A 15,443-nucleotide genomic window follows, 5' to 3' on the forward strand; every position below is an offset into this window, starting at 1 on the left:
ACATGCAAAGTTTTAATGATATTTTAAAGCCACACCAACAGCAGAAATACTCATCCAGTTCTTTAATTACCAGCCCATTGACTCATTTTCCAATGTGAAGTTTTGCAGGTTCCATTCAGAATCCCCTTAAAAATGGCTCACCACGCCTAGTAAACCCAGTACATAACTGAGGATCACTCTGTACCTTACTTGTATTTGAAATGCTGCCATGGCTGGCCAGGCGTAGCCAGTCTCCAACAGGCAGAGAATAGGAGAATAATGTCCCCAGAATGATGGAATAATTCAGTTCTGTGGAAAAACTCAGCAGGTTTAGCTACAGATTACTTCAAACACAGTTTTTCATTCACTGTGCTCTTGTTATGTATGTTTTTTTTATTTTGATTCTCAGGCATTATTCTCTCTCAAGTTTTCCACTGAACTTTGTGTGCAGAATCTAGATGCAGTTTCAATACTGTGGCCATTGATGAACAAGAATTTGCTGATTTTGTGAAGGAGGTTTTTGGTTCTAACAATATCCAAATTTCATTTGATCATACTTCAGTGTTGAAAAGGAGTTATATAAAAGCATACATTTTATCAAATATTGTGTTGTGTGTGAAATGCTATTTTCTATTTCTTGTATAAAGAACTCTTCTGATTCTTAGGAAAAAAAAAATCTAACCACACAAATACTTCTGTATGAAAATATGGATCTAGAGTACTTTTGTTACAAAGGAGACGTTTAGTTCCCCTAAAATTCATAGAGAATGATTGCTGCCTTTCTCATTTTTTACTTTGTGCACTTAGTAGTATGCAGGTTTTTTTAAAAACTTTCTTGTGTACTGTTTTTCTGGATAATTTATTTGAGAAAAGGGGTTAGAAGCACTTCTTTAAAACATGAAAATTTGTAATTTTGCCACCATTGTAAACTTTACTGTTATAGGTAATAGATCCTTGGAGCAACCGCTAAGTTCCTTTTCTTCATCTGTCAGCTTTCAGGAGGATTATTTTGCTTTTATTGTTTATTTCTATAATTACTCTGATAATGAGATCTCTATAAACAAAACAGGAGGAAGTCTGATGATGAAAGCCATGGAAGAAATGGAGAAATCACAGAAAGGCATTTGGTTTAAATTCTCAATTTCACTTAACACATAATGAGATTAAAAATCAACAGTGGAGTAGTGTAAATGCTTATATTGTTTTTATGAACTTATAAAGGAAAACCCCTGGAAAATCCCATGGTGGTTAAAGCAGACAATTAATGCAAAAGAATTTATATCTGCATGTTTGTGGAACAGTAAGGAGGACATGTCCTCTGTTTGTCCAGGAAATGAACGTATAAACCAGTGCAACTATTTTGAATTTTACAGTTGTTCACTCTGTTGTTTTAGTTAGATAAGAGTAATTTCACAGATTCATGTGAGCTGGAAAAAGGAAATTGAAATCAAGATTCCAGAGCCTGATTCTGTTTACAGCTTAAGTACCCAGATCTAAATTTTTCTTCTGCCAAAACAAGACCAGGGTTTCCAGTGAATTCAGTGCCAGAGCCAGGTGTTTAACTTATGATTAAACTGTCAGTCCTTTGTGTAACTAACAAATCCATGGTTTCTCCAATGAAATAAAAGGTAATGTGAATATGTATTTAACATGTATATGCTAATTTTGTGATTTCTATTGGCTTTTTATTTACGTATAAATTGAATGTGTTTTTTCTCTTCACCAGGTGATGGGCCAGGTAGAGTTGGAATTATTCTTACTTTAGCTATGAACATCATGGGAACCTTGCAGTGGGCAGTAAACTCAAGCATAGATGTGGATAGCTTGGTAAGCATCAAATGCACTGTGCTGTGCTTTCTTTTGAGGAATTGCCTTATTTTGTTGATGATGGGTGTTCACTGAGTTATTTTCAGAGTTGGATATCAGGCAGATGTGTCAGAAAAGTTGTCCTCATACCTTTCATAGCAACCTACCAGCTTTGGCACAGCACAAACTGATTTTTTTCTATGATCAAAATTTTTCCTGGACTAGAATAGGCAACAGCAAATAATAGCATTTGAGGATTCAGATGGCAGATGTAGCAGTGATGAGAAAACTTCAAAAAAGCTGGGAGCTGTTTTGTTATGGTTATATACCTTACCAAGGTATATAATATACCTTGCTTTGTCTACTGAAGGACTTTGCACAACAGATCACAACGGATGTCTCTGAGGTCCTTCCACGCAAAATCAATAGCGATTTAAAAATCTGGCCTAGACTTCCCTGGGAGTCATCTTCTAGTTTTGTGTACAAAACTCGCTGACACAAGGCTTTGGAGTTGTACATGTTTACCCCTTTAATTTGTGTAGTTAGCCTGTTAGTTAGGATAAGAGAAGCAGACAGGAAACTCGTAAAAGAATATGTTTGTTCTTGCAGTTTTCATTATACCTTATCTTAAATGTATGAAAGTTTTAGATGTTATTTTCAAATGTAATAGTTCTTTCTTTATACTTCAGGCATTCTAGGGTTTATTTTAGACAGAATTTTTGTAACAAAATACAGTAGCCTTATAAACAAGAAAAATTTCTGAGAAAAAAAAATCTCCCACATCCAGTCATACCTTCTCTGAACTCTAAATTAGCTTCTTGAGCCAACTATTACAGTATTGGAAAACAAATAACTTTTACAGCAGATCTAGGAGATCGTTAAATCCTGATTAGTTGAAATGAGTTGTCATTTAAAAAAATAATTGGGGCAGACAGTGACAGTGAAGGAATATATGCCAGTTCAACTTATTTTAGTAAGTGATTCAACCAGCCTTATCCTGAAGGAAATCCTGAAGAGCCCCAAAACTGGGAATTAACCACTTATACATCTAATCTCTTGTTTAGGCGTGTGACTGGTGATAGTCCAGAAAGCTGACTGCCGTTCAGGGACACATATTTTCCCTGTCCACCGATTGTTTTATGCTGACTCTTTCTTTGCTTGTTATAACAGCCTGTCTTGAAGGTCAAGTGCTTTGTGAAAGGCCTTCTTTGCCATAACCGCAATACATGCGGAACAGCAGTTGTGTGACTGATAATGAAGTAAAATGTGCTGTTGGTCAGGCACGACAGTGACAATCAGGTCTCATTTATAAACTCCTTCTTAGCCCTGTAAGGCGTGATGTGATCACTTTAAGCACAACAATCTGTATAAGAATCATGTGAACATATTATACAGCTTAATACAAATTGAAAGCCTTTCAGAAGAGCGACAGAAAGTCTTCCTGTAGGATTCAGAAGGTGCTGGACAAGCTAGTGTTTTAATAAAGAACTTCCCCTTTTTTAAAATAAGGTGATGTTAAAATATCATCTACTAGTAGCAATAAGGAAGTAACTCCCTTTCCCCTGAAAAGCAAGTCTCAAGTTGCATTATATATTTGTGAGTACTTTTCTTGTATTATTAAGACAAACTACCGTACGGAGCGCCAGTTGCATTATGTTAATGATAGCCTTCTAAGGCGCATCAGTTCATAAGTAAGTCCTCTGGACTTCTTTCAGCAGTGGGTAGCTGCTCACCCCCATCCCATGAACTTTCAGTTATCCCAGATGACAAACTGATACTGCTGGCAGGATGTTTTTTCTGACATTCAAAAGCTGCTCCTGTGCACAAAGAGAGTAAGAATAGCTTTGTGGTTTCAAGACAATAAACCTACTTCCCTGAGTGATGCAGATGTATTATTTCCCACTCTTTGTATTCTCTGCATTTAGCGCTTCCTTCTTTAAAGTATTTTACAGTTACTTGGTTACAGATGTCCTGCAAAGGCTTGCATGTCTGCCTGCCTCAGTAGTCTATTTGGTTATACTCTATTTTCCACTCAAGGGGCACTTTGAAGCTCCCCACAGGACCAGACTGACTAAAATTGAGACATCTCCATGTGTCTCCAGTTACAGCTATACACACAGTGCTCTAGAGGACATCACTCTTGCCCTTCCTTGAGCAGCTGTGACATCTGTACTTACAAGCCTGCACACAAGCACGCCTGAGTGTATAGCACGTTTGTAGGTAGCAATTTTTGGTTGTCAGATAAGCTGGAGCAAGTGGTTGAAACCTCTGTGCAAGGGTGTATCTCCTATAATGAGCTTGTACTGAGTTGTTTTACAAGATATACAAGGTGTGGGTGAAATCATCAGTGAAATAAATGCAAGCAAAAAGACAAGAGGACAGGAGAATAAGGAAGCAGGATCACATGAAGAAGGAAAAAATGTACCAGCCAAACAGATGAGTAGGTGGCAAATTGGATTTTATTCCGCAGTCTCCTTCTTGAGCTTTCCGTGACACTGGCATACATATTGAAGAACTATGACTTTCTAGGTTGGATTTTGTTTTTACATTCACAGATATTCTCTTTGAAGCAATTTCTGTTGAACTGGTTTAGCTTTAGCTGAAAGATCCCCATTGTCTTTTAATACCTCATAATGGTTTTGGCATTTTGTTCTCTACAGCCCTGATACTTTATCTGCTCTGCTTTTTTTTTTTTTTTTCCCAAACATATGTGGTCAATCTGACAGCTATCCATTGTTTCATTTAGAGCTACCAGTTAGGCTAGATTTATCTTTTCACTTTGATCATTTCTGCTAATATCCCTTTTTAGCTGGTTTTCAGTCTTTTTCTTATCCCTCCAGGCAGTCTTGTAGTATTTTTAATTTTTTTCCTTCATAAGGAAATAGAAAATAAGTTTTCCAGTAAGTGCTGCTTTTACAGATAAGCATTGGCTACTCCCAGTGGACTGTTTTAATGCTTTATAACCTTCTCCTTCACTGATGTGTATCCTGTAGTAGCAGCGCTATAACTGGGAAGGACAATTTCTTTTATCGGGGAAAGAGAAAATGCCATGCTTTTACTGTTGCCAAGATTACTTATGTAAGGAGATATAAAAAGAATCCCCCAAAGAGATATTAAAACTGCACTTGCTAAACCTCATAGTGCCCCACCCTGTACAACAGGGGTGCTGAAAATTGAAGTAGTGCATAGTAAAGAAGAGGACCAAAGAAAACATTAGGACTGTAAAAAAGAATGGTGCTTTTACAGCTCGTTTTCATGCTTTTATTTTCCCATGCTATTACTCTAACCTGTTCATTTGTTTTTAATTTTTTTTTAACTAGGACATGATCTTAATATCCTTTTTACTGTTGTCAGCAGAAAACCTGAGAACACTGTTAATGTCCAAAGTTTAAGTAGACTGAATACTTGACTGTGAAATCTGCATCAGAATGACAATTCTCAAAGTGAGGTGTGGGTCATTAGGAAGGGAACAGAATCAAGAAAAATCTCTTAGAACATTTCCTTTCTGCCTGCAAAGCAGTGTGAGAAAGAGCAAACAAGTCAGTAGAAGTTTGACATGAACTAAGTATTTAATTTTTGCAGTTTGGAAGAGGAGTATATGTCCTATAAGTGCACCCAAAACGTAACAGCAGCAGATGTGAAACCTCGGTAAAACTATACAGTCCCCCTGCATTGACCCAGTTTGTGCAGTGACTTAATGCACAGGGGTTTTTTTACAACATGAGCCACTGGACAAACCTCTCGTAGGATCTCTCAGTTGCACTTTCCAGAGAGCATGCTTTTGAGGAAAGTTGTTGAGCACTGTGTGTGTCTGGTCTGGTGGGAGTAACTGCTCTCTTTCCAGCAGAAGAGAATATAGGGCCTGATGAAACTAGTTGTATTAGATTACTTGTAAAAGCATTACTTCTTCCACTTTCTGGAAACACACATTACATAATTACATTATGAATTCTCCTTCAACATCACGAGGAGTTGAAGTGATATTAAAGAGAAAGTAAAGAATTTTGCAATGTTATAAAAGTCTCAGTTAAATACAATTAGGCATGGCTAAAAATAGTGTATTATGCTCTAGACACTTTTAGATGGAAGTAGTAAATATACTCCTTTATTCTAAAGCATTCATGAAAGAATGTGAATATAGCAGGCACATTGCTGATAGGAATAATGGGTAAGAAACTTGCTGTCACCTACACTATGCCTGTCATTATGAATGACAGAAGACTTCTACCTGTGAAAGGAAGAATGGATATCTTTGTAGAACGTTACTGACATTTATGCTGTATTCTGCCCAGATCTAAATCGTAATTCAAATTACAGAAGCAGGAAAGCATCCTTTTGAATTGATTTAAAGTATTAAGCTGTCTAAAATATCTGCATATGTGATGTGACTGACAAATCTGTCAGGGGAGCTGGGACATAGAGATGAAATTTTCTGTTGTAAGAGAAGGCTCTTTGTCCAGCTGGCTTAATAGCAGATTTTAGCTAGTGTGCAGTGGTAGGATCTCTTGGCAATTATAGGGAATCCCTGCCAGTACAAACATTCATAGCTCTTGATGAACCCAAGAAAGACCTTCATTTCTGAAGTGGCGATATTTCTAGGAAATAAGATTTCTGAAAACAAATGTACCATCAAACACCAATTAAAATAAATGCATGGAGCTCATTGTGGGATTCACTATAGACAGTCAGGCAGGAAGAAAACTGCCAGTCTGGTCCAAGGTCTTGCTGTTTGTGTCACTAAAATGAGGTGACATTCATATAGTAACATGATGATGACCATACCTTTCCATCTTGCACAGTGGTTGAGATGGAAATTGTAATTGGTAGTCTTGGGTGTTAGCATGCATTTTAAAAACTTGCACCATAATTGTATTTCAAGATGCTGAGATGTAAGCTGTGATCCCAGTATTTCCTTGCATTGTATATAAATTTGCTTCCACATGGAAAATCCACCTAACATTATTTCAATCTGGATTGAAGACCAGGAAGGAATGGTAATTCATCAAGTCGAATCACTTTGCAGAAGGAATACAAAAGCAGTTAAACAAGGTCAAAGTTGTACAAAAGGTTTTCCATAATACCACTAAAGAGAGATATATTACTGGGAATACAGATTAGAAAACAAATGCTAGTAATAAGCCCAGATATTGCTGGATGCAGTAGCTATGCATTTATCTATCTATTTCTTAATTTATCTTGCTAAATAATTCCCGACTAATAAGAATTTACACTATCTTATAGTATAGTCATGTTGTTTACAAAGACAAATTTTGGTAAAATGAGGAATCTAGTTAAGTTAGTTGGACTAAGGCATTTAGGAATGTGAATGTAAAGTGAAGTCACATCATCTTCAAGTCAGGGGCTGAAATTTGTTTCTTGAATAGCAGGAGAAAAGCAGTAGGAATTTTTAGAGACTCTAGGACTACCAGCATGAACAATTCACTCAAAGTATATTAGAAATCACAGCCTCTACAGAATGGATTAGTTAACCCAAACAAGCTGTGCGTTAGAGGTCAAGAAGCAGGTAGAGAGACTTGATGAAAACAGAGTTAGACTTACAAGTGGCCCAAATTCTGGACAAATACTGTATCTTGGTTTTCAGTAAAAGGGCAGTGTTTAATCTGGGGAGTTGAAAGTGAAGCAGAAGGTTGAAACAGGATTTATAATACCTGAGGTGGAAATTATATGCAAAAACCAGTCTAGCTGCAGGTATGCAACCAAAGTGCCTGAATTAGAATCCTGTTCTCCCTAAATTTCCTGTACAATTTGTGGAGGGACATATACACCACCCAGGAGTCAGTCCATCTAAAATCAGTCTTCAACTAAGTATGACTGGGTTCTGCAGTTGGACATTTCAGTTAAACATGTGAAACCAGCCTGGGACAATGCTGCTCCGGATCAGGTGGGCCCAGACATCCCGTCCTAGCCTTCAGGAAGAACTGGCTGAGAAGCTGGAGATCTAGTAATGGCCACTTCAAATGAATCCACCAAGCTGGCAGTGGGGGTGTCATCTGATAGAAGAACAGCTGTCACTTCTGATTAAAAGTCACTGATGCCACCATCGTTCGTTAGTCTGATGGCAGCAGTCTTTAGAAACTGTTTTGAAGAAGCAATTAAGGATGCAGTGCTTACAGAGTGAATTCGCTCAGGTTTGCTGCCATTAGAATTGCTTCAGACTAACCTGATAACCGTGTTCAATGATTTGTTTTCCAGACCAAAGTAATGTAGTGGATCTCATTTGTCTTCAGGAAAGCACTGAAGCACTGGCTGTGGCTCTGTTTCAGAAATTGTATAAATGAAGGTGATCAGGATTATTACAAGAACTGTAAATTAGTTAATGAGTTAGAAAGGAAATGGCATTAAGCTGTAAGGAAGCTACTCTGCAAAGATTAGAGTTATGACTGAGCTCGTTTTAATCTTATTTTAATGCTCTCAACAAAGAAAAAAAAAAAACGTGTTGAAGAAATCTGCCAAAGGCACAAATCAGAGAGGCAACATTAGCATGAAAGATCCTGGGAGCTGAAAGGTATTAGGGGACCTCAAATGGTAGATATAAAATAGATTTCAGTAACCAAAGTGCAAAGGCTTGAATTTTAGGACTAAAAATAACCTCTGTTGTAAGTAAGGATCTCCTCGGTTAGCAATGGCTATGATGGAGGAAAGCTTGGCTGACCACTGTTCAGTCAGAGGGCGACTATTAGATATGACTGTGAAGAAAAGAGCATATGATCCTAGGATGTGTTAATGGAGAAATTCCTAATATAGACAGGAAAGTATCGATGCCTTTGTACAATGTCTTTGTGAAACATCACCCAGAATGTTGTGTACCTTCTGGTCAGACAGAAAAGATTAATTTGAACTGGGATGTTTGGAGAAGGAGAACAGATGTTAAGAAAGAGGCTTAAACCTGGATTTTCTTTAGTCCTGGAGAACAAAGTGTAACTGGATCTAAGGTAGCTCTCTGTAGATTAATGGGGAAAGTGGCTAGGAAAAAGAACTATTTGGGATTTAAAAGTCATAAATTTACAAGAACAAACTGGTTCATAGACTTAAAAATACATATTCTGACCACCTGAGCAGTGAAGTTCTAGTGAAGGAGGTAAATTAACTATTTATTAATTGACCCTTGACCCATTAAAAAAGAAAGAAATCAAGAGATTCCCTTCTAGTCCCATGCTCCTTTGAAAATTTATCAAGAGTGCTGCTAGCAACTTCCGTCAAGTTCATGAACTACAGGACTTACCGATACATACAATTAAAGATATAAAGTTAATTCTCATGGAACTTCTTACTAATTTTTTTTGAAAACTGAAGTAATTTCTCATAAATACTCAGATGTTCACGTCTGGCGATTGTTCCTCTTGATGCTACCGCTTTACTTGTTTCAAACTCCACACAGTCTGCTGATCTTTGGAGATCGATCATTATCCAAGGAACTTCAGTTTTTGCATTGGGCAATCCCCTATAGGAAGAAGTATTTGAAGACTCCAAGACGGCTTTCCGTTTACAAAGGAAGCAAGTGGAATCACATGTTGGATCAATATCAGTAGTACAACAGCAATAGAATCTCGAGCTCTATACCAGAAATATCCTACATTTGAGAATTATATCATGGTATAGCTTACACAGAGAAGAAACTTGTTGTTCTGGCTAGGAATTAGGAATAATTCAATTTCATTTGTTTTGTATTAATTACAATTAGAATATTGTTTGTTTTGATTCATAGATGCGGTCCGTCGGACGAATATTTAAATTCATTGACATGCCAACAGAAGAGACAAAAACCATTAAGCCACAAAAGAGTAACTTGCTTTCGGACGCCCTTGTGATTGAAAACAGGCATGCAAAGGAAGAGAGGAACTGGCCGTCTGGGGGCCAAATGACTGTGAAGGATCTTACGGCCAAATACGGTGAAGGAGGATCTGCTGTGTTAGAAAACATTTCCTTTTCGATAAGTTCAGGGCAGAGGGTAAGACACTGTTTTGTTGTGTTTGAGCTGACTTCTATTAAGCTTAAATATAGAAGTGTCATTTTAAACCTATTCATTGACTAAAGAGTAGGTTGGATTAAGTAAGATTTTGTCAAAGAAATTGTCACCAAAGTACTAACCTAAAGCACCTGAAGAACAGAAATGTCTTGTGTTTCTGAAAAAGACTTCACCTGTACGATTATTTGCTAGAAATGGGAGAAAAAAAAAAAAAAAAGGGGAAGGAAAAGCTGCCTCAGTTATAGAAATCTTGAGGCTATTTACACCTCAGTGAAGCACAGCAGGGATCTTTGCTGGCCATGAGGAGCAAAATATACTGATAAAACACAGATGCAGCAGTTCCTGTTTTTTATTCCTGTGCTTGAAATTGTTCGCCTTTTCCTAGGGAGAGGGAAGCTTGCTGGTGAGCACAGGTGCTGGGGGCAGCCTGACCCAGGTGGAGCAGGGCATGAAAGAATACCAGCTGCCGTGCCAAGGGTAATGCACTGCTGGCTCTGATGGCCAGAGGGTGGAGGTGCCGTCTCAGCTGTTTGATGAGGGCTCTAATCCACCCTGAATTATTATGTCACAAACTATAAACAGCTCTACTTTTCAGAAGATTGTCAAACCTCTGATTAATTTTCATGCATCTTTGAAGCTGTATTCAAGAAAGAGCTTTAGTTTCAGGGCAGCAATTAGGCATAGGTTTAACACTTTGCTCTAAGTTCATGCTGAAGGACTGTCCTCTGTGTGGTGGGAAGAAAGGCTTGCGCCATTTCCTGAGCTGGAGCCATATGGATGAATAGGAGGTTTTAACACTACCACACAGATGAGAAAACAGGTTCAGTGACAACTCCCTGGCCTTGCCACGAGGTAGCTTTTCATTCCTAGTTTCAATGGCACCGGTCTCTGCCAGGTTTGCTAGATCTGCCTTGGTTTATGTGAACTGAATGTTTCATCTACTAAGATTGAGGGCACTGACATTTTGAAACCGGGGGTCCAGCTTCCTGTAGCACCATCCTGAAACCACTCTGCCTTTGGAAGAGAGCACCTGTGATTCCTGGAGCGTGGAGGTACAGGTGCCGCTGCAGTCTAGTAGATTTACTTCCTGGAAAATCCCTTGAAGCAATGGAGTATGGAAAGTGAAAGATACTTTTGTACTGTACAGAGAGGGGGCAGAGCAATTAAAACAAAGATCCTTTTTTCAATGGCCATGATTTAGGACCTGGGTCCAATTTTGGTGACGAGCCCTGGACTCAGAGGTAGTATTTCCAGAACTGGAGTGTGCCTTTTAAACTGGAGAGGATTTGCCTCTGCCCCTTAGGGAAGTACATCTTAAACAAGCAGGAGAGGGGAGAGCTCTCCTCTGCTGAGGGGGTTTAATAGAATAGAATAATTCAGTTGGAAGGGACCTACGATGATCATCTAGTCCAACTCACTGATCCATTCAGGGCTGGCCAAGTTAGAGCATGTTATTAAGGACATTGTCCAAATGCCTCTTAATCACTGACAAGCTTGGGACATCAATTGTCTCTCTGGGAATCCTGTTCCAGTGTTTGACTGACCACCCCCTCGCTAAAGAAATGCTTCCTCGTGTCCAGCCTGAGCCTACCCTGGTGCAGCTTTGAGCCATTTCCACACGTCCTATCGCTGGATACAGGGAGAAGAGCTCAGCATCTCCCTCTCCACTCCCCCTCCTCGGGAAGCTGCAGAGAGCAATGAGGTCACCCCTCCGCCTCCTTTTCCCCAAACTAGACAGGCCCAACGTCCTTAGCTGCTCCTCACGGGACATTCCTCCCAGCCCTTTCACCAGCTGTGCTGGCCTCCTCTGGACCCATTCAAGGACCTTCACGTCCTTCTTGAGCTGTGGGGCCCAGCAGCGCACACAGTGCTCCCGGTGAGGCCGCACCAGTGCTGAATGCAGGGGATAATCACCTCTTGCGAGCGGCTGGTTACGCCGTGTTTGGGGCACCCCAGGGTGCGGGTTGTCTCTTGGCTCCAGGGCACACAGCTGACTCGTGCTGAGCCTGCTCCCCACCAGCACCCCCAGCTTCCCTTCTGCGGGGCTCTTCTCCAGCCGCTCCTGACCCCGTTCGTATTTTTGCCTGGTGTTACTCCGTCCTAGGAGCAGAATCCAGCATTTTGACTTGTTAAATTTCATCCTGTTAGATTGGAGCATTAAGCAATGATTATCTAGATCATTCTGCAAGGCCTCCTGTCCCACGAGAGAGTCAACAGCATCTCCTAGTTTGGTATCGGCACCAACCTTGCTTGATGGTGCATCCAGATCATTGGTATATTGAACAGAACTGGCCCTAGACTTGGAGCCCGAGGAACACCGCTGGAGGCCGGTCTCCAGCCAGGTGTGGCCCCATTCAGTACAATGCTTTGAGCTCTGCCCTTCAGCCAGTCTTTCACCCAGGGAGCTATGAACCCACTCATCTCAGAGCCGGACAACTTGTCCGGAAGGATGCCATGAAGGACAGTGTCAAAAGCCTTTCTGGAATCCAGAAAAACTACATCCACTGCCTTTACTTCCACTAGGTGGGTCACAGAAGAATATCAAATTAGTTAAACAGGACTTTCCTTTTGTGAACTGATGTTGACTATGGCTGATGATTGCATTATTGTTCTTTAAATTCCTTTCAATTGTATGCAGTATAATCTTCTCCATAATTTTTCCAGGAACTGAAATTAGACTAACAGGTCTGTAGTTCCCTGGGTCTTCCTTCATGCTCTTTTTGTAGATTGGAATACAAATCTACCCAATCCATTAATTAGGTTGGTGCAACACAGTGTTTACTGCTCATCTGGTTCAGAGGCCTGAGGCACTGTTATGGAAAGGATGCCAGGCAGCAAGAAGAATCCCCTCCTTCACCTTCACTTGTATATTGTCACCCTACAAAACCAGCCCATGCTCAGATATTAGCTGTGTAAAACCCAGCTGTTGGAAAACACAGTATCTCATCATTTGCTGGTGGTTACTGCAGATACTGCTTTTTCCAGCAATAGGTCAGTGCAATCCCACGAGGGAAACACATTAAAAAAACCATAACTGTGTGTTATGTTTCTTCCCACCTAAAAGGTAAGGAAAGGCAGCACTAGCTGGGCAGGTTGAGTAGTTGCATTGCTTCTTGGGGGTGGGCAATGGCATGGTATGTGCTGTGACCAGTGCCTCAGGCCCAAGCTACCCCATTAGAAATTTCATGGTCTGATCAGAGTTAGGCTCTCTATTTTCAATTATATGGAAATGGAGTAGCTTAGCAGTGTGATTCAAGGCCACTCCCTACTTGGCTTTTGTCTGCTGGATGAAGTTTTGCTGAAGAGGACTTCGTAGCAAAAGACAGGGGAAAGGCACGAAGAGCTGCACTAATCAGTACAAGATAATATATAAACAAATTTCTGTTCTTCAGCTAAGGGTAGACTAACAGATTTTTCATCTTAGTTAATTCTAACAAAATAAACGTGAGTCTGGCCCAGTGTTTTGTTCAGCCTTTGCTGTAGGCTTTTATCATTTCCAAATGAATGACATTTACTGTCCCATTGAGGGATCTCCATGTTCTCCACTGCTGAGATCTCTTAAGTGTTTTTTCTTGGTCTGTCGTTAATATGTGAGCAGTATTAAATGTTTGCTTTTATGATTTGCATTGCAGGTGGGCCTTTTAGGAAGAACTGGTTCAGGAAAAAGCACTTTACTTTTTGCATTTTTAAGACTGCTGAATACAGAAGGGGATATCCAGATTGATGGAGTCTCCTGGAACACAGTCAGTGTGCAACAATGGAGAAAGGCATTTGGAGTGATTCCTCAGGTAATGAGATTATTGTGTATTTGTGTGTCTTTATTTTCAGTGGTTCCACATCCATATGCACATAGTTAGCTTCAAGCTGGAAGCATAAGACAACTAACTGAGAAACAGAAACAGAACACAAAGATTTTGTGAAAAGAGGAGTGGGATGGATGGATGCAATGATTCTCAGCAAACTCTACTTTATGAGGGTTTCTATGCCATTCACACAAGAACTCTTCTAGAAATGGGAAGGTGCAGCACACTTGACAGACATGTTTGCAGCCTGCTTAGCCTTGCACCGCTGAACTAGTTTGCACGTTGGTTCAAAATAAGAGAGTACCACCTGGAGGAAAAAAATAAAATACATGGTGTTCTCAGCTACTCTTTTCTAAAGCCCTACATTATGTATCACGGTTAATGTGTGGATGCTACATGTTGCCTGTTTTTCCTGACAGGCCAGTAGCATAATTACTGCTTTCCTCATATTTTACTAGACCACTAGCTGATCCCCAGCTTGGACTCATCACTTTTTTACCTGTCACTTCTCATTCTCATGGTGCATGTATAAAGGAGCACTTCATGTTTTTTATGCTTCCAGCAGTCCCAGCATATGCGAAGTAATGCCATTTCAGAGATGAAAAAGGAAGCAGCTCCTCACATGGGTTTAGGCACCCTAATACTTTCAAATAACTGGAACAAGAAAAATAGTCAAAGGAGGAGCAAACAATTAAACCTAGGGCGTCTGAGTCCCTTCCTGATGTCCCCACCATGGGATCACTGACCTATATTAGTTAAACTCTGGATTATCTGTCTCAAAAATGAACATTGTTGGCTGTATGAAGTAACATTTGAAAGTGATCACTCACTGTAAAGGTAGGAATGAAAATTGTTGGAATGAACTGCATAATTTTAATGCCATGTTTTTTATTTTTGCTGCTGAGAGCTGTCAGTCCTTTCCAGCAACACTGATACAGGAGTAATACATACTGGCCTTCTCTTCTTTAAAAGCTATACACTGCATAGTTGTTCAGCTACTAAATATACATAGTCTTCTCCATAACAGTGTTCATTCCTTTGGAAGTCTCGTGAGTGTGGCAGGTTAATTCAAGTAACAGTTGACTGCAGTCTTACCAAGGAGATACTTGTGGCATCAGGAGGCAGAAGGACACCAGTTGCAAATCAGCCTGCTGCACTGCAAGGGGACATGCAGTCTGTCCCACCTTTATCCATCCTTGAGAGGCGGCTACTAGCCTTAGAGACTGATAAGTATGGTTTGATTCTCAGCTCACTCCTTGACCGGTCCACAAGGAGTGGGCCAACCAAAGTGACCGAGGATCTCCTTTTGACTGTCAGCTGTCAAACCCTTATTGTGCAGTTCTGCCCATCCCATCTCCACAGTAGAAAAGTTGTCAGCTGCTTTCTGTGCATATTGGTTTGTTCCCAGATAGTCTACTGCCTTAGGAAGGTGGTTACTGTCTTAGAAAGCTGGTGAGCTGCAGTGAACATGCATGTGGTATGAAGCTGTTGTGCACTGACTACATGAGGTGCTTTAAAATAGTTGGAGAGACTCTGGGACAGCCGGCCAGTTTAACTGAAAATACACTGTCAGGTTTACATTTGCAAAATAGTGGGTTTCTTTTCCACAACCATCATGGCAGAGGTCTGTTATCACTTTGATTCTCTGTTGGGTGTGTAGGCTAAATTCTGCTTTCTACTCCAGTACAACAAACCAAACTAATTGTAGGAAGTCACTAAGACAACAATCACTCAAGTCACTGTGGTCTCTCCTTATCTAGGTCAGTGTTATGAAGGTGGGGTTTGACTCTAACCAGGATGTTCCTGATGGCACTGTCTTGGCTTTAGTAGCTGTTAAAAGATGCTGAAGTGCTCATGCTGGAAACACA

The 15,443-nt window shown here is 40.1% G+C and overlaps 1 protein-coding gene across 1 annotated transcript in view; it reads left to right on the forward strand.

Moving 5' to 3' along the window:
- The window catches only part of CFTR (CF transmembrane conductance regulator), a 91,853-nt gene that overhangs the window by 63,485 nt on the left and 12,925 nt on the right, over nt 1-15,443 (forward strand). Inside the window, exons 21-23 of the mRNA XM_055712242.1 lie at nt 1,706-1,806; nt 9,512-9,754; nt 13,405-13,560. Coding sequence (XP_055568217.1) covers nt 1,706-1,806; nt 9,512-9,754; nt 13,405-13,560 — 500 coding nt within the window. The remainder of the gene's footprint in view (nt 1-1,705; nt 1,807-9,511; nt 9,755-13,404; nt 13,561-15,443) is intronic.

Source organism: Falco cherrug, chromosome 5 (genome assembly GCF_023634085.1).
Source record: "Falco cherrug isolate bFalChe1 chromosome 5, bFalChe1.pri, whole genome shotgun sequence".
Lineage (NCBI taxonomy): Eukaryota > Metazoa > Chordata > Aves > Falconiformes > Falconidae > Falco > Falco cherrug.